This window comes from Strongylocentrotus purpuratus, unplaced genomic scaffold (genome assembly GCF_000002235.5).
Source record: "Strongylocentrotus purpuratus isolate Spur 01 unplaced genomic scaffold, Spur_5.0 spur5_scaffold_4, whole genome shotgun sequence".
Lineage (NCBI taxonomy): Eukaryota > Metazoa > Echinodermata > Echinoidea > Camarodonta > Strongylocentrotidae > Strongylocentrotus > Strongylocentrotus purpuratus.
Genome location: NW_022145610.1, coordinates 23,496,377 through 23,514,545, shown reverse-complemented (window position 1 = coordinate 23,514,545; position 18,169 = coordinate 23,496,377). Strand labels below are relative to the sequence as shown.

At 39.8% G+C, this 18,169-nt stretch overlaps 1 protein-coding gene across 1 annotated transcript; it reads left to right on the top strand.

Annotated features, from left to right (window-relative positions):
* Positions 1–7,462: 7,462 nt before the first annotated feature.
* Positions 7,463–17,032, top strand: LOC575141 (NADPH-dependent diflavin oxidoreductase 1; the record flags this gene model as incomplete). The annotated part of the gene is made up of 10 exons (XM_030997239.1): positions 7,463–7,538; positions 8,736–8,938; positions 9,234–9,311; positions 9,859–9,956; positions 11,615–11,713; positions 12,323–12,424; positions 13,268–13,486; positions 14,209–14,330; positions 15,593–15,771; positions 16,865–17,032. Coding segments are annotated over exons 2-10 (1,200 nt in total), but the record flags the coding sequence as incomplete, so codon positions are not given.
* Between the last annotated feature and the right edge of the window lie 1,137 nt (positions 17,033–18,169).

Genomic DNA, 18,169 nt, shown 5'->3' with positions numbered 1-18,169 from the left:
CTGTAATTTTACAGATCTATCCCGTAAAAATACTTCGTTTTTATTGTGAGACTTACTTACATCAGAAATTTGTAATTTTAAGGCAAAATAGGCTTACTAATACAGTTTGCCTGTAATTTTAAGGCAAAATAGAGTTACTAATACAGTTTGCCTGTAATTTTACAGATGAAATTGTTTACCTAAATGCATTTTTACAGATGTCTGTATTCGTACAACGATTTCTTAAATTGAATGGATATGGTGCAGTTTTACTTCGATGTGATTTAATTTGAATGCAGTTACTAGATTCTTTAACAAAATTCTGTTTTTATGATGTCGTTTTGATTGGACAGCATTTTACATTTCATGAAACTTATTTCACATATATTTACCGATTCCGTTTTCCAACTTTAAAATCCCAGACATGATTTCGAATAATTAGGCGTTACGAAGTAGAATAATTAAATTAAACGAGATTTAAAAGAAATTTAATATTGAAGTTTAATTTATATTCTACGAAGTATAAGCCTAATATGAGGAATCATGTCCCTCCCTGATTGAATGTTCTGCCAGTGTGACTATTAATACAATTGATTTTGTTGTCTTTTTCCCGCCCTTCTTTGCATGATTGAATGAGCCTTTTGTCTTTGAATACTGATGCACGTGGCTTTGAGTGGGCTTCTTATACAGGATGCGGAGGATGCGGAGACTTTGAATGTGTACTATATTTCTACATTCATGCTGTAAAATTACATGGTGGTGTAAAAAAATAAAACAAAATTGGGTCAAATACAAAAACACAAAAAGGTACTTCCACACCAAAGGGAGGCGAGTTGGCTCAGTCGGTAAAGCGTCCGTCTGTCGAACCAAAGATCCGGGTTCGACTCCCACCCAAGCGGATGACTGAAACCTGCGTTGTGTGTTAACGTGCCCCTTCCCTTGTTCATAGACGCAGGTTATGTCAAGTGGAAAACACTCCGTCCCTCGGATAGGACGTTAAATGGAGGCCACGTGTAGAGAAGAGTCACTACCTTTGCACGTTAAGAACCCACTGCACTATTCGTATAAGAGTAGGGGGAAACCCCGGTGTAGTGCTCCACCTGCACACCCCCAGTATAGTACGATAATACTCTGTAAAGAGGTCTGTACTCAAAAGGAAGAAGGGAAAGCTGTAAACCAAATTAACAAACATTTGTATTTATACAACGTTTTTGAACTATATTTTTACATTCATTCTGTAAAATTACATGGTGGTGTAAACAAATCAAAACAAAATTGCTTCAAATACAAATACACAAAAAGGTACTTCCACACCAAAGCTGTAAAACAAATTAACAAACAAATGTATTTATACAACATTTTTGTACTATGTTTTTACATTCATTCTGGTGTAATTTTAATCAACATACAATTTGTAAAAGAAAATACATGAAATGTTTGTAGGAGAAAATAACAACCAATCTGTATTTTTACAACATAATTTATGGCGACTCTGCAAATGTGGAAGTAAATGTGGAAGTATTAAATTTATCAAAAGTGGGTTTGAGTAGATGAGTTTTAAGAGAAGACTTGAATGAATTTACGATTGCTATTTACTTAATACCCCGATCACTCATAGACGCCGCTTCTACTACGATGGAAAAGTGGTCGAGAGCGTGGCCAAACAGGGCCAATCGTGGGATAAACGTGGGAGGATCTTCATGAGCGTGGTTTGGTCGGGGTGGGATCTCCTCGGTCGGGAAGCTCCACGCTCTCCCCGCGCTTATTTTGACCGTGCACAAAATAAGCATAGCAGCCGGGTCATATGACCAACAAAAAGCGGGGCAAAGTCTTAACGTAGTGGGGACGCCATTATCGTAAAAGCAGCGTGGTAGCATAATTGTTTTAATAAAAACGCAGCACCGTCGGCAAAAATTTCGAGGAATCAGGTCCGTTCATTTTCGAAGTTGTTGGAAAAGAACTGTAGAAATGCTTGAACACCCCCGATTTATATAGACATCGCCACAAATCGTACTAGGAGCGTACTAGAAGCGTATAGTATGGTCAGCAACAGCGTAGCGACATCGTCTACAGACCTACAGTCTTCTAAGGCTTTGTAAGTAGTAGTATAGTCCTCTACGTCGTATAGTGGCAACGTAGTAGAAAGGACCGCTTGGTCGGCACTGGTCTAGGTGTAATCGTAGTGACAGCGAGTCAGTAGCGCTTTTGACGAAGAAGCATCGCAGTACTGTCGTGATGTGGTCTTTCATTTGCCAAATTGCTGGACTTTGATGGCGATAAGACCCCGATTTGATAATTTTTTTCGATCAGGGATGATCGGGGTGATCGGCATGGTCTTCGTAAGGTGTGAACGGGGTATAAGAGGCTGTGGTAATTGATTCCATAGAACTGATCTAGCATGACTACACGATCAATCCCCCCATTGATTTTGTTTTGGTTTTGTTTTGGGGACGACAAGAAGAGAAGGGTGAGAAGTCCTTTCTAATGTTGATCCCTCAGCATTATTATGGTTGATGATATCCATTACGTTCAAGGTCAGACCCCCTTCTTCTGCAAATCCCCCGCATCAATTCGAAGAAGGGTCAACAAAATATAATTTGTTCTGGTCCCACTATTTGGAAAAGTCTCCCTTTAAGCATTCGTTCTTGCACCTCAGTCGCATTATTTAAGAAACATTTAAAAACTCATTTGTTTTCTTTGTAATTGTCATTTTTTTTTTAGAGTGTAATGCACTTGGAGAGTATATAACTATTATGTTTGTATTTTAAAATGTAAAGCGCCTTGAGCATGTTCATGTAAAGGCGCTCAATAAATACCAATATGTATGTATGTATGTACGTATGTATGATTTTACCTTGAACTGAGTTGATACATATGGTACCCGTATCGTTGAAAGTATATATCAAACAAAATAATGATAAAAAGCCACAACTGTACAGTGTGGTTTGGTTTTACTAGACAAGGAAAAACAATAATTTATTTCGACCGCATTTAAATCGGTTCCAGTATAGTGTCGTTGTTTTTGCTCGCTCGCTAAATCTAAAGATTTAGAAACTTGAAAATTTACATTACGGCAAGAGAAGAGAGCCCATATTCGAATATAATGCTACCAGGGCTATGAGGAGTTACATGTTATTTTCTAACTAGATTATTAATAATAATAATCTGGATTTATATAGCTCTTGATACGAATTACCGTATCTAGGCGCTTTTCAGATATCATAGGATTTCTCGGCCAAATTCGCGAGTTTGTCATTAAAATTAATTTGTCTTCGTTCAAATTCGACGTTTTGCTGTCAGGTATACCTCGGGCTTATATTCCTTTTCCTAGTTTTCAAAACTAAGAAGTTTTTCGTTAGAATCTATGTATGTTTTATTCGAATTGATGAACAATGTGCTTCTTTCGTTATTTGGTCATTCGATTTGGCACAACCTGAATTTCCGACATCGCGACGGTGTACTTTTAGTACTGTAAACGTGTAAACGTGTGTTGCATTTCTTCCCCTAACATTTCTATCTCGAGTAAACATATTTCGAATACAAATGACAGGTGTTAAATTAAATAATAAAAATGGCGCCTCGACAAAATGACGATGAATTTGAATGCTATAGTTGAGCAGTTTCTGAATTAAATGACAGATCCATGTAACCCTTCGACCAAGATCCTAAATTAAATACAAATACGGGAAAATTGAATGATAATTGGCATGGCGTAGCCGATCTGCGCTAACTTAAATGCAAAGTAATTTAATTCGAATGACAAAACTCGCAAATTTCGCTGGGAAATCGTATATTACCCCGGTCACATGATTCATTCACGCACAATGTGCACCATCTCCACTCCATGTGGAGTATTCTTACAATATGGTCACAGTGCGGGTTAATGGCAATTATTAACACAAAGGCTTTTGTCATCCTACAAGGTCCCCATTTCTCTCCTGGGTATGGAGTGGCAAATGTAGATTAATGCATTGCCAAAGGACATTAGATTAGACTAACATATGCTGAATCATATCATTCATATTGCAGTCATACATTCTCTCTATTTTTTAAACTCAAATGTACTGTAATATGCATAATTATATACACATGTCATTATCTACTTCTTTTTAACTTTGTTTCTCAAAGTAACTTTTCACAATGATTGTCTTCTCCAAGATTCGGAATTCGGAAATCAGTTGCAGGGAAATATTATTCAGCAATTCACCGGCGTCACCGTTTCTTCATCCAGTTATCTGCCCTCATATTTTCACACAATGTGACCGTTTCCACTGCCTTTTGGAGTGGTGTATCAAACTCACGTCTGCTTCTAGCCGGCTGGGTAGACCGTGTAGAGCGTATAATGTTGCGCGAGGGAGAAATGGTTGCTCACCACTCTGCGCGATGAGAATTTAAAGCCAAATGCACCCGTGGAAACGTGACCCGGAGGTGTGAGATGCGCGGGTTGTCCTGAGGCACTGTGAATTTTATCATCCATCATTCCTCGCACTTTGGGTTACGTCAATTCATCTTTCCACTGATTTGCCACCGTATCCATCAAAGATTCGATCTTGATAATGGCTAGGTGGGTGAGACATCCATTATGGGGGTTAAACGGAATCGGGCTCGGTATAATGGGGAGCAAATGTCACTATTACATCGCAGCTATCGAAAATTAATATCACATTTCTAAACATTCTACAGTCAGTGAACATCATACATGAACAGACAGTGACTCTTTAGTCAAAGAGATAAACCACTATTTCTGGATGCCAGACTGTCCCTGGAATGCTCACTTCAATTATCATTACTCTTATTTTTTTCATTTTCTGCACATGTGCACAAATGAAAGAGATTACAGTAGATGGCAGTAGTAGAGAAGTAGTAGTAGTAGTAGTAGTAGTAGTATTAGTAGTAGTATTATGAGTAGTAGTAGTAGTAGTAGAAGTAGTAGTAGTAGTAGCAGCAGCAGCAGCAGTAGTAGTAGTAGTAGTAGTAGTCCAGGCCCCCCCCCTGGGGCAAAAAAAAGACGGGCCCCCCTGGTAAAAAAAAAAAAAAAACTGTGACTAGAAATTTACCCTTTTTTTTTGCTCAAGGATGGAGGGGAAGGTGTTGAACGAAAAAAAAGGTCACTATGCCACCCCCCCCCCCCCCCCCCCCCCCCACTGAGAGAAATGTCGGTCAACGCGATTTTAACATTTTCTGGGTCAAAAAAGAAGAAGAAAAATTAACACGATTTTCAATTTTCCGGGGCAAAAGAGAAGTGAAAAATTAGTGCTGATTACCCCCCCCCCCCCCCCCCCCCCCCCACTGAGCAAAATATCGGCCGCCACGATTTTAAAATTTCAGCACACTAAATTTCAAATTGATTTCAAATTTGGGCCTCCCCCTAAAAAGTCCTGGATCCGCGCCTGCCATAACCCACTTTGTCCACTAGCCAATTCATCTAACAATCACTTTTTCTAATTTACATTTCGTCTGATAACCACTTGGTCTAAATATCAGTTTGGCTATAGTTATCAGTTCGGCTACTATTCATTCGGTCTGATATTCGTGTCGTCCATATAAACAAAGGATGAGTTATCCTTTGATATTCATTCGAGGATAGTAAAAAGAATTATATAGAGAGAGATAAAATTCGGGCATCATGTAGATTAACACTTGGGGTACAAACATTTATACATACATAATTACGTAATACAGCTACAGGGTACATAACATGGAATAAGCACAATGTATAATAGAGCTTCAATACCAATGGAAATATTATTTAATAACAAATACAATTGTTCATTTACAAGAAGAGCCATCGTGGGGGGTGGTGGGGGTATCTAAATTCATCGAAATATTCATCTTATATTGGAGATGCCAAAAAATTTAAAGTAAATGGTACATGAAGATAGAAATTTAAAAAGACAAATGACTGCACATTGAAATAATGCTCTAAAGATTGATATATTTCAGTGTGTATAAGGGAGTTAATACGCACGCCTGTGACTGCGAAAATAAAAACGGTTTGTTTTTCTATTTTCCATTTTAGAAACAGAAAAACGTATTACTCGCACGTACCCTGATTCTTACAGCCGGTTTATTTACCAAGTTTTTTGTACCACACTTTCTATTAAAGGGTAGTGCACTGCAGGGACGGATCCAGCCGGCGGCAGGGGAGGGGGCCCAATTTGGAGAAAATATTTAGCGGCGAAATAGCCGGCCGATAATTCGCTCATTGGGGGGGGGGGGGGGGGATGTTGAGCACCATTTTTTTTTTTTTTTGGGGGGGGGGGCCTCGAAAATTTGAAATATCGCACCCCCCCCTGAAGTGCTAGGGGAGGGGCCCATCTCCCCCCAAAAAGGGTAAAATTTACGTGTATACATGCATGCGCCGACCAAATTGCAAAAACATTAGGAACTCTGTTAAATTTGGCCAGGGCAACGTCCATTGCGATTTGTCTAGTACATTGTATATCATTATGATAAAACAGAGGAGAAAACGGATTGTAATCAAAGTGACATCTATAATGCAGTTCGTGCAGTTAAATGGAAATCCAACCTTGATAGCAAACTACGTTAGAGGAAAGCAGAAAATCAGAGAATTAGACTGGTGAAAGCTTGAATTGAAATGGGACAAATTAATAATGAGAAAGTTATTAATTTTTAAAGTTGTGATCACTATAGGTATGGGCTCTTCAGATTTGCTAAACCTGTAATGTCTCTAAGATGTTGCGGCAGACCCCTTTTCCTATTGTTCCAACACTCAAAATTACTAAAATTCCATTTTTTCGATAATGTATGAGGGTCAATTCTATATTCTATAACTTTGTTTTTATCATTGCTATAATTTGTTTTGTTTTTTGGCATTGTAAATGTGTAATGATCTAATGTTATGTTCTATGTGACATTTTAAAGAAAGAAGAATAAATATCTTATCTTATCTTAACAAAATTTGAGTAGTGCCCCAAATTTAGGAAAAGGCACTTAATTGAGAGAAAACAGAAATGAGTGATATGTTTGTACATGACAAACGGGAGAGTTATCCCCGACCACGTCACAATCCATCGGCCAAACTGCCAATTTGAGATTGGCATAGATTCTGATTCTGTTCTGATCCGGGTCCTGATCCTCAAGAGGGATATAAAGATGACCAATAAGAACGTTATTGTTCGAGAGAGAGTGTTTGTTGCTTCTAGAACATTTTAGAATTGAGTCCCATTGCAGTTATGGGGAGGGACTATGATTATATTACCCCCTTGGATGGCTTCCCAGAGTCTGGCTTTAAATGTTTCAACTGCGTAGCAGGCAAAGATGCTGGGGGAAAGTAAATTCCAGGCCCGTATGGTTCTTGGAAAGAATTAATGATCTCATATTTCAAATATTCATAACTTTCTTATTTATTGGTCCGATTTATTTAAAACTTTCGCCATTATATTTGTCTTATTATTCTGCTTTCATCGGTCGTGTGCATGTAATGGTCGGTCGTGTTTATGTTATGCATGCTGAGAAAAAACTATTGTTTGCCACTTGAAGACACCATAAATAAATCGTGTCGACCTTTAGTTTAGCCTGCAAAATCTGTGGAATCGGTGAGTAAATACTGTTTTAAAGATTGATTTTCTTGTAGTTTTTGTTCAGAATATTTTACCCCGATAACCACCATCACTTGCTTAAGATTGATACAATATTGTCTGTAAGATGTTCAAATTTTACGGGCTCGTAATCATTGGCCTGTGTTTATTACAGTCCCACTCGTTCACTTTTGTGTGCTTTTTTCTCGATTCTTGACTCTGCTCTACTTTCTACAGCTAGATACAGTACAGTATCACTAGTATCAGTATCATCCCTGAAGGCGCAAATCAAAAACTATTATCAGTAAGGGCGCTGGTCCGAGAATGAGGATATCCTTTTAAACGCGGACAAATGTCAAATCTCGTCCTAAAAATAAGGATTTGTCGCGGTGTTTTTTTTCTTCGGTGCTCTGCAGGGTTTAGGTTCTCGATCCGCGTGCTGACGATGTGAAAAACAAATTACGTGTAATAAAATACCCCCAGTTCACTGCTACTTTTATGGGTTGTCCGTCTTCCCGAGGATTTATCGCTCATAACGTGAAAGTCGTCTCTGTATAAAGTCAAAGTAAAATGCATCAAGAAAAAAACATTCGCGGAATCTGTTTTTTCGCATCGGGATTGTCCGTCTTCCCGAGGATTTATCACTCATAACTTGAAAGTCTCTGTACAAAGTCAATGTAAAATGCATCAAGAAAAAAACCATTCGCGGAATCCGTTTTTTCGCATCGGGATTGCGCGGGTCCGAAATAACAATCGTCTGTAAGCGGATGAACTTTATTTTTGCGGATGCATCTGTCCGTGTTTTACGAAGACGATCCTCGCTTGTGTGGACGATCCTTATTTTCAGAACAGCGCCCCTACTGATTGTGTAGATCACATTGTACTAATAATGTTAATCTTGTTTTTTTTTCAGCTGGCCTGTGACTTCAACTTGCTAACAGTTGGCTTTTCCTTGTTCCATTTACCGCTACCACCACCACCAACAACAAAAACAGGGAGAAAAAATATAAAGAGAAAATTTAACCTAGGCTTAAACTAAGTCTAAAGTCAAAGAGAAAGAGAGAAAATTACATGCATCAAGATAACCTAAGATTAACGAATGTAGGAGTGGCCATAGCCATATTTTCAGGTGGTGTTCACATTTTCCTTCCTATTTAATTTAAAATATAGCTAAGACTAGATTGATACCTTTTAATTGTTTTATTCTCTTTTCAGATTTCTTCATTCTAAAATCCGAACCAACCTCCATCAATAATTCTCTAGTTGTGTGGGAAACTGTCATCATGGCAGAACGCAGAGTTGTCATACTTTATGGCAGCCAGACAGGAACGGCTCAGGATGTAGCAGAGAGGATTGGTCGAGAAGCAAAGAGGAGACACCTGGCAGCTCGAGTCTTGCCCTCGGACTCTTATTCTATCGTAAGTATGGCAGTAAGAAACTGAGTGAAGCAAAGTCAATGCTTTATCATTAGACAGATTAAAATATTTGTTAAAGGGGGTCAGATGTGCAAAATGCAAACTCAGATTATCACCTGACACTTTGCTGAATACTTAAAAACAAATCACCCCCAATATTTTAGTTTCCAATTTTCAACCACATATTCTGAAAATTATTTACATTTGCCTTTTAAAATAGGGTTAATCAAGCAGTCTTCTGGTCTAACTTTAGCACATGTAATACAATTGTCTCTGTTTTTCCTTTCTTTTTCGCCAGGCAAGTTTAATTCAGGAGGAGTTGGTGATCTTTGTTTTAGCAACCACAGGACAAGGGGATGAACCTGATAATATGAAGGTAAATTTACAGAATATACTCAGGTCCTAAATAATAACAGAGCAAGATTCTATTTTAAGTGTGAAACAATGATAATTTCTCAAATTTGTTTTAACTGTCTAACAATCATCAGGTAACATAAATAATGTTTATTCTGATCAGCTGTTTAAAATATTGTGCAAGGTATTTTGCACCTTTGCAGTCGACCCCAAATTACTTGCTCTGCTTAAATGATGAATTTTCTGGCAGCAATTACTCTGTGATCAATTTTGTACACTACCGAAAGTCATTACTTCAATTATGGACACAAAACGGTGTATATAACTCTAAACTCTTGAAACCCCAATCACAGTCTTAATCCTCAACCTATACACTTGACAATATGATGCCCTGAGCAATTGTTACTGGAATAAACACTGGATCTCCCTACCTACTGCCTGCTTTCCTTCCTTTAATCATTTCTGTACTTCACAAACGTAACTCTATACATTTCATTCTTGCAAGTTTAAGTCATATTACTCCTGTTGTTTCTTTATAGTTGATGAAATGTATCTGGTTTTGTTCTCAGAAATTTTGGCGCTTTATAATGAGGAAGGATTTGCCAGGTGACTCGCTGAATCAGCTGAAATTTTCAGTACTCGGGCTTGGAGATTCATCCTACCCAAAGTGAGTAGCATACATCATCAGGATATGCATGAATCAAATTGTATAGGTGCTTCATGACTATTTGTAACAATGTTCTGTATAACAGCTACAGTAATTGTAGCATGTAACTAGATGAGAGAGTAGCTTTAAAGAGCAAACACCATCTTGCAAGGAGGAACTGATGGAATAAGAAAGAGGGGCAGACGAACTAGGACATGGATTGATTACATCAAGCAGTGGACAGGAATGTCATTTGAGCCACTCCAGCAAAGCATAGAGAGTCGATGTTAATGCGCATTGACCTCTAGCGCTGTACTACGTGCTAATAGGTAGCAATTGCACACATGAATAGTCAATACACACATTACACACAAATGCACACAATGAATACGATGTGGCTGATCGGCAAGTTTGACAGTAGACTCACGATTTGAATTTTCAAATTAATCTTTCTAACATTGGTAAGTTGGAAAAATTGTATTTTACTGCTATGTAGCTGTCATCAATTGTCACTAAAGTACCGATTTTGAGTGAAATAAGTTGGGTTTTGCACAGTGGTGTTTGAAATGTTGAGTATCAATAGAACAGATTTTAATACACAGCCAGGATAGTAATGAGGCTATGTGTGATTTGAGCAGCTAATTAGAACTGTTGTGAAGAACCTGTCTCTCAAGGTCAATTACATTTTAGACCCAACGACCTCCAAGCTATGGGACATGGGTAGAAAGATAGATAGATAATACCGTAAATCTCCGTGTATAAGGCGCACTTTTTTGCCGCCGAAAAAATTTGAAAGTCGGGGGTGCGTCTTATACACAGGTAGTTTTTTTTTTTAGTTTCGATTAATGGCGCTATGCCTGGCAATGTCGCATATGTTTTCTATAACAAATGGTGTACCACAAGGTTCTATCCTAGGTACTCCATTATTAGAAAGATAGAGGATGCTATTCATATCATGCATGACTATTGATGTTTGGCATAGAACACAGTGCTTCTACTAGGTGATGTGAAGAGGCTGGTGTGGGACACTTGGTATCATGAAGCCTTAGACTGTTGTTACTATTATTTGTGACAAGTTCACAACTTCTACTGCACCTCGATGTAAAATGAAGGTCCTTCCCCGCGTGGGTTTTCGGCAACAAAACAACAACAACAACAAAACAAAAAAACAATTTTTTCCCCCCCCCCCCAAAAAAAAAAAAAATAGGGGTGCGCCTTATACACAGGTGCGCCTTATACACGGAGATTTACGGTAATAATAATAATAATAATAATAATAATAATACATGAGATTTATACAGCGCCATTATCCATTTTAATTAAATGCTCAAGGCACTTCAAAATATAAGGGTACACATTACATCATGACAAAGAATTGTGTACATTTACATAAGAAAGAAAATGCAAAAATGAAATAATGAATGAATGTATTATTATGATACTGTGTCTGTTACAGGCAATTTCAAGTGATACCTCGTAGTAAGTTAGCTAACTAAACATTATCCTTGTGTGTGTCTCTTGCCAAAGTAATATTTCTATACTACTTGTAACAATTATTTGACCATATGATGTAGCATCAAACAAACTTAATTTGGGAACCATTATTGTGTTAAATTATGCAAATTCTGTACATTTCAGTGAGATATTGTTTTTGTATTCTTCTTCGGTCTTGATCACAGATTTAACTATGTTGCCAAGAAGTTATTTCGTCGTTTGATTCAGCTTGGTGCATCAGATTTGATTCCGCTTGGCTTGGGGGATGACCAACATGAACTTGGGTAAGAAGACAATTTTCAATAACTGTGTTGTACAGTCAAACCTGCTTTAATGACCACCTGTATAGGAAGACCGCCTGTCTACAAAGACCTCATCTTTTGTTTCCCTTGAAAATGGTTTCTCATTGAAACTTGTACTACAGGAACTGGTACATGAAGACCATCTGCCTATAAAGACCACTTTTCTTGTCCTTTTTAGGTGGTCTTTATAGACAGGTTTCACTGTAATAATATTCAAATGTCCCATGACGTAGATGCCTATCTGTCTATTCTTGTATGTTCTTTTCTCTGAATACCTCACTTTTGAGATAGGAGCACTACATTTATAATACAGATGCCTTTATTGAGGGTTGGGGCTAAGTTTGTTAAATGTGTCCAAGGTCAAAGGTCAATAATATCTGTCTCAAAAGCAGCGAATATTAATAACTTCTTTTAACTTTCAGGTAGGCTTTTCAAATTCATACAACTGATGCATCTCTTAAAGGCCTAGTTATGATATTCTTCTTCTGTTTATCATGACAATCCTTTAATGTCAAGATTACTTTTCAATAAACGATTTGCTTTGATTTTAATTTTGTATGTGTGAACTTTTCAAATTTCACTTTATTTCAGACCAGATGCGGTTATAGATCCGTGGTTGACATCCTTATGGAAGGAAGTCCTGTCCCTCTACCCTCTACCTAGTGGTCTTGAGATCATCCCAGCTCATGTTTGGTACGTAAGGCAGTGCATGATGTATATGTCAAAGCCTATTTATACTATTGATAAGCCCCCCCCCCCCCAAAAAAAAAGTATTTTTGTGTGTGTTTGTTATCTGTATGAACCTCAGTGAGTTTGGTATGTAAAGCGAAGACAGCATTTAAAGATTTAAAGTCTTGATTTATCCTTTACTTGTGTGAGGCGCGATGGCTCAGTCGGTAGAGCAGTGGTCTCATAATCCGGCGACCCGGGTTTGAAACCAAGGCGATGCGCTAGTGCCCTTTGGTAAGGCATCCCTCAGAGAGGATCCTAAAGCCGTCGGTCGTCTGGTTGCTTACTAACAAGCATTTATGCTTTCTTAGCAGTCCGGTAAAATAACCACCATTACTACCACTACTACTTTCTGATATTTACACTTTATTATTGTGAATTTGTGTATCTATGAACAGAATATGTAAGTAGAAAAATATAGTTACCGATACCGGTAATTATATAATACTGGATGGCTTTCAGTGTGATACAAGAATATATTGCTTGAGCTATGACAATATTGAACAAGTCCAATTTGTCAATATTGTCATAGTCATAATATTGATATCGATAGTTGAAGTTCCTTGATAACTGAGCAATACAAAAACAATATTAGTTGGTCATCCGGGTACTACGCTAAAGATATTGAATACACTGATTTATTATTATTATTATGTATGAAGATAATAATCATTAAATATTGCTCACTTTTTTTCATCCTAGTTTTCATCCTGGAAATTCAACCTGAATTTGAAACGGCAGAGTATGTATACCCATTTACATTGTCATGTCCGTCATTCCTCTCAAATTCTTTGTCCCCTAATCTAGTCCACCTGCCAGATACAACGTGCGATTCATAGAGAGCATGGAGAATGGATTCATGAAAGACATCGCTGACACACCAATCGTTGAGCCTCGTAGTTCTGTTGCCCCAAACAACCTGTGCCCATTCCACGCCAAGATGGTGGCTAACGAGCGACTGACCGCTCCCGATCATTTCCAGGATGTTCGATTGGTCAAGCTAGATGTTCAGGAGTCCAATATTAAGTAAGACATTTCTTCCATTTCTGCATAACTGCAGTCTTATGTTATTTATTTGTAGGATCCATGATTGAAAACTTTTTTTTCTTTTTTGAAGGGATGAGTAATGAGTGCTAAGCAGCAGGCACGTAGCCAGAGTTTGATGCTTGGGGGGGGGGGGCACATACATGTAATCGATCGAGATAAAAAAAAAGGGGTCTAAAAAAGTTCAACCAATCTTGGAAATTTTGGGGGGGCACGTGCTCCCCAGTGCCCCCCGCCCCCGTGGCTACGTGCCTGCTAAGTAGGGCTTATGTCCGAAACCATCTACCAGGCTCAGCAATCAATGCAAAAGGAATAACCTATTTCAAGGAGGCTGCTCTACCTTTCATCAGAATGATGCAGGCTCATGCAGCCTCCTGTAGGCTCTCACATAATATACGTTTACTGGCATGGTTTTTACTTGCACTGGACTTGTCATATTTTACGTCAATGAAAGAGCCAATGAAGGAGCGTTCACGTTGCGGTCCCTGTCAGATGAAAATCTGTGAATCCTTCAACCACACTACTCAAGTTCTATTAGTAACTACCGCCACTGTAAATTGACAAGTGCTTTGTCCACACACCATTTCTGCACTTCATGGCACTCCTTGCAGTTACTTGCCTCACCTACCATCCCAGTATATCTTCCTGACTGAGCTGGACTCTCAACAAAATCTTGAAGGAGAATTTTTTGTTTTTTTTGTCAGGTACTCTCCTGGGGATGTTTTAATGATTCAACCGAGAAATTTGACATCCTCCGTGGACGCTTTTCTTCAAAACATGAATCTTGATCCAGATCAGATGATCACCATCTCACAGGGTGACCCAGGTTAGTGCAGGTCATAGCTGAGCAACTCTAAATGGGTGATCAATGGTGGATCCAGGGTGCGTCTTATTTTTTCGTACCACCGCGAGCCCAGATTTAGCTCGCGAGGGAAACCTGCGCATGCACATTTGCGAAAGAAACCAGCGCATACGATGCGCACATGGAATCCAGTAGGGTGGTTAATAGGGTGATAGTAATTATACAAATCAAACTTTCATCAACTCATCGTTAGCTCAATCAGTAAGGACAGCGTGATATTAATAGCACTTTGGGGTTGACTTGAGGGTTCGTATCTCAGTATTTATTCAGCGTTTTTGCCTTTACAAACAGTGAGGCAAAGCAATAAATAATCAAAGTCTAATTGTTTGTTACCTCTTTGCAAGCTTACGTAGCTTGTTATGTATGAAACTGATTTCATACTGGAATCTGGGCTCGCTGTGGTATGAAAAAATAAGACGCATCCATGGTAGAGGGGGGGGGGGCTAAGGTGTTAGAAGGTACCAACAAGCAAAAACAAGCAAGCATGTTAACATGAGTTACATTTTCCTATGATCTAAGTTGATAGTTTCGGTTTAGTTGGGCATTTGGCTCGTGTGCCCCTTTGCAGCAAATATTGTTTCCCTCAATTTTTTTAAATTGGAACCAATAGAGTTATTAAGATCGTATTCTACTCGAGGCATCATGCTGAACCTTCGATCTCCCAAAGCATACACATCTGCTGCTCCCAAACTGTGAAATAACCTTCCCAGATGTCTTCACCACCAGAAGTCTTTCAATATCCTTAAAAAATATCGCAAAACTCGCCTCTTGTATTGATAACATAATTGTAAAACGCATTTAAAACATGTATATGGAAAATGTGTTATGTAAGTGCATTATTACTATTATTACTCATTGTGATGAAAATATGTGTAAAACCCCATGGACATTAACCCCCTAATTCATTTACCCCCTGGTGGTTTGCCTGAAGCCCTAATTGCGGTTATCTTTAAGGGAAAAGCTGATAGGGGTAATTGCTCTTTGGGGTAGGTGTCCAGAGGAAAGTCATCCTGAGACAGTCAAACCTGCTTTAGTGACCACCTGTCTACAAGGACCACGTTTTTTATTTCCCTTGAAAACGTTTTCTCATTGAAACATGTACTAAAGGAACCTGTCTACAAAGACCACTTTTGTGTTTCCCTTGGGCGGTCAATATAGACAGGTTTGAATGTATTATGTTGGCAACCTGATAAGTCTTTGTTATTTACCCCTTGACCACCCTATAGACGTCCCCCTGCCTCCATCTTGGCTGCTGCCTCCAACGTGTTCCATCCGTTACCTAGCAACCAACTACCTGGATATCAACAGCATCCCAAGGAGATCCTTCTTTGAGATGCTGGCCCACCATGCGAGGAACGAGCTGGAGAGAGAAAAATTCCAGGAGTTTGACTCTGCAGAAGGCCAGGTATTCCATTTCAAATAATGTGATAATGATACTGATGAACATGTATTAGGATCTAGTACCGACACTGACATGCACCATGCAGTGATCCTCCTGGGGAGTGTTTCACAAAGACTAAGATCAACTTTAAGTTGTACTTGTTCATGCCACTATTTGCTCTCACCATCATTAGATCTTTAGATCTTTAGATAATATTTTTTCCTTCAATAATGAATCAAAAAAAAAAAAAATTCTGTAGATTTGTGACCATGAATTATACACTCCTTGAGAGACAAATGCCAGTAAATGGTGAGAGCAGACAGTGGCATGAACGGCCTGCTATATTAAATCCAACTTAAATTTGATCTTTGTCTTTGTGAAACACTCCCCAGGTGCTCAAATATTGCTCGGGTTAGAGCCATACATCATTACTGCAAGTATGAATGTAGGACAACTATCCATCTCTTCCTATGGGTAGAAATACATGTAGCAGGATAACAAAACAAAATCACTTTCCGTCAGAGAAATAGGGTTTGATGGTATTAGTCTGGATGATGGCTTTCGTGGTTGGATTTTTTTATCGAGGGAGGGTTAGTTGTGCGTAGGGATAATAATCATATCGATTATTACAGGTTATGCTTGATTAATCATTTTACAGGAGATAGCTACAGTATTGTAAACGGCTTATTGCCAACAATATAGATTAAACAAATTCCCCCTCCCCCCTCCCCTGAAAGGTCATCGCCCTTTTCCTTTTGCTCACAAGGCACTAAATTTTTAACATTTGCTAACAGAAAATCCGGATTGATATATCCCCTCACCTACCTCCTCTATTTTAATCATCTGTTTACATAAACTCTTAGTTACCTTATTGCCCATGAAGAAGATTCTCTCTGCAACTGCAGAGAGATTCAAAGGATGGACCACATCTTGCAGTGTGGCGAAACGGGTTGCACAGATGAAGATTTGGCCCTTGTTAATCAGATGGCCATCGCAGCCATCGGGCAATGGAAGAACTTAATTTGATTCAATTTAATCAAGTAACTGTACATTGATCTTGATCTAAGGAGACACGAACGAACGAGTTACCTTATTTTAATCTTTTCCTTATCTTTAGCAAGAGCTGTACACATACTGCAACCGCCCTCGTCGTACCATCCTTGAGACGTTACAGGATTTCCCTCATGTGAGCAGTACCATCCCGTTGCAATACCTCCTGGATGTTATACCAGCGATACAGCCTAGAGCTTTCTCCATTGCCTCATCACCAAAGGTATGCTTATCACACTCTCTCAATCTCTCCCTCTCAATCTCTCTATCTTAATCTCTCTCTGTTGTAATCTCTCTCTCAATCTCTCTCTCAATCTCTCCCTCTTCCTCCCCTCTCCATGTTTCTCTCTCCTTTTCCCTCTAATTATCACTCTCTCCTCACTCTCCTCTCCTCTCACTCCACTTTTCTTTGCCTGTCTGATTGTCTCTTCCCTTGTCTCAGTTTCTCCCCTTCCCTTTTCCCTCTCCTCCGGTACCTCTCTTTCCCTCCCTTTCCTTCCCTCCCTCCCTTTCCTTCCCTCCCTCCCTTTCCTTCCCTTCCTCCCTTTCCTTCCCTCCCTCCCTTTCCTTCCCTCCCTCCCTTTCCTTCCCTCCCTTTCCCTCCCTCTCCTTCCATTTTCCTCCCTCTCCTTCCCTCCCTTTCCCTCCCTCTCCTTCCCTCCCTTTCCCTTCCTCTCCTTCCCTCCCTTTCCCTTCCTCTCCTTCCCTCCCTTTCCCTTCCTCTCCTTCCCTCCCTTTTCCTCCCTCTCCTTCCCTCCCTTTCCCTCCCTCTCCTTCCCTCCCTTTCCCTCCCTCTCTTTCCCTCCCTTTCCTTCCCTCCCTCCCTTTCCTTCCCTCCCTCCCTTTCCTTCCCTTCCTCCCTTTCCTTCCCTCCCTCCCTTTCCTTCCCTCCCTCCCTTTCCTTCCCTCCCTTTCCCTCCCTCTCCTTCCATTTTCCTCCCTCTCCTTCCCTCCCTTTCCCTCCCTCTCCTTCCCTCTCCTTCCCTCCCTTTTCCTCCCTCTCCTTCCCTCCCTTTCCCTTCCTCTCCTTCCCTCCCTTTCCCTTCCTCTCCTTCCCTCCCTTTTCCTCCCTCTCCTTCCCTCCCTTTCCCTCCCTCTCCTTCCCTCCCTTTCCCTTCCTCTCCTTCCCTCCCTTTCCCTCCCTTTCCCTCCCTCTCCTTCCCTCCCTTTTCCTTCCTCTCCTTCCCCTCCCTCTCCTTCCCTCCCTTTCCCTTTCCCTCCCTTTCCCTCCCTTTCCTTCCCTCCCTTTCCCTTCCTCTCCTTCTCTCCCTTTCCCTCCCTCTCCTTCCCTCCCTTTCCCTCCCTCTCCTTCCCTCCCTTTCCCTTCCTCTCCTTCCCTCCCTTTCCCTCCCTCTCCTTCCCTCCCTTTCCC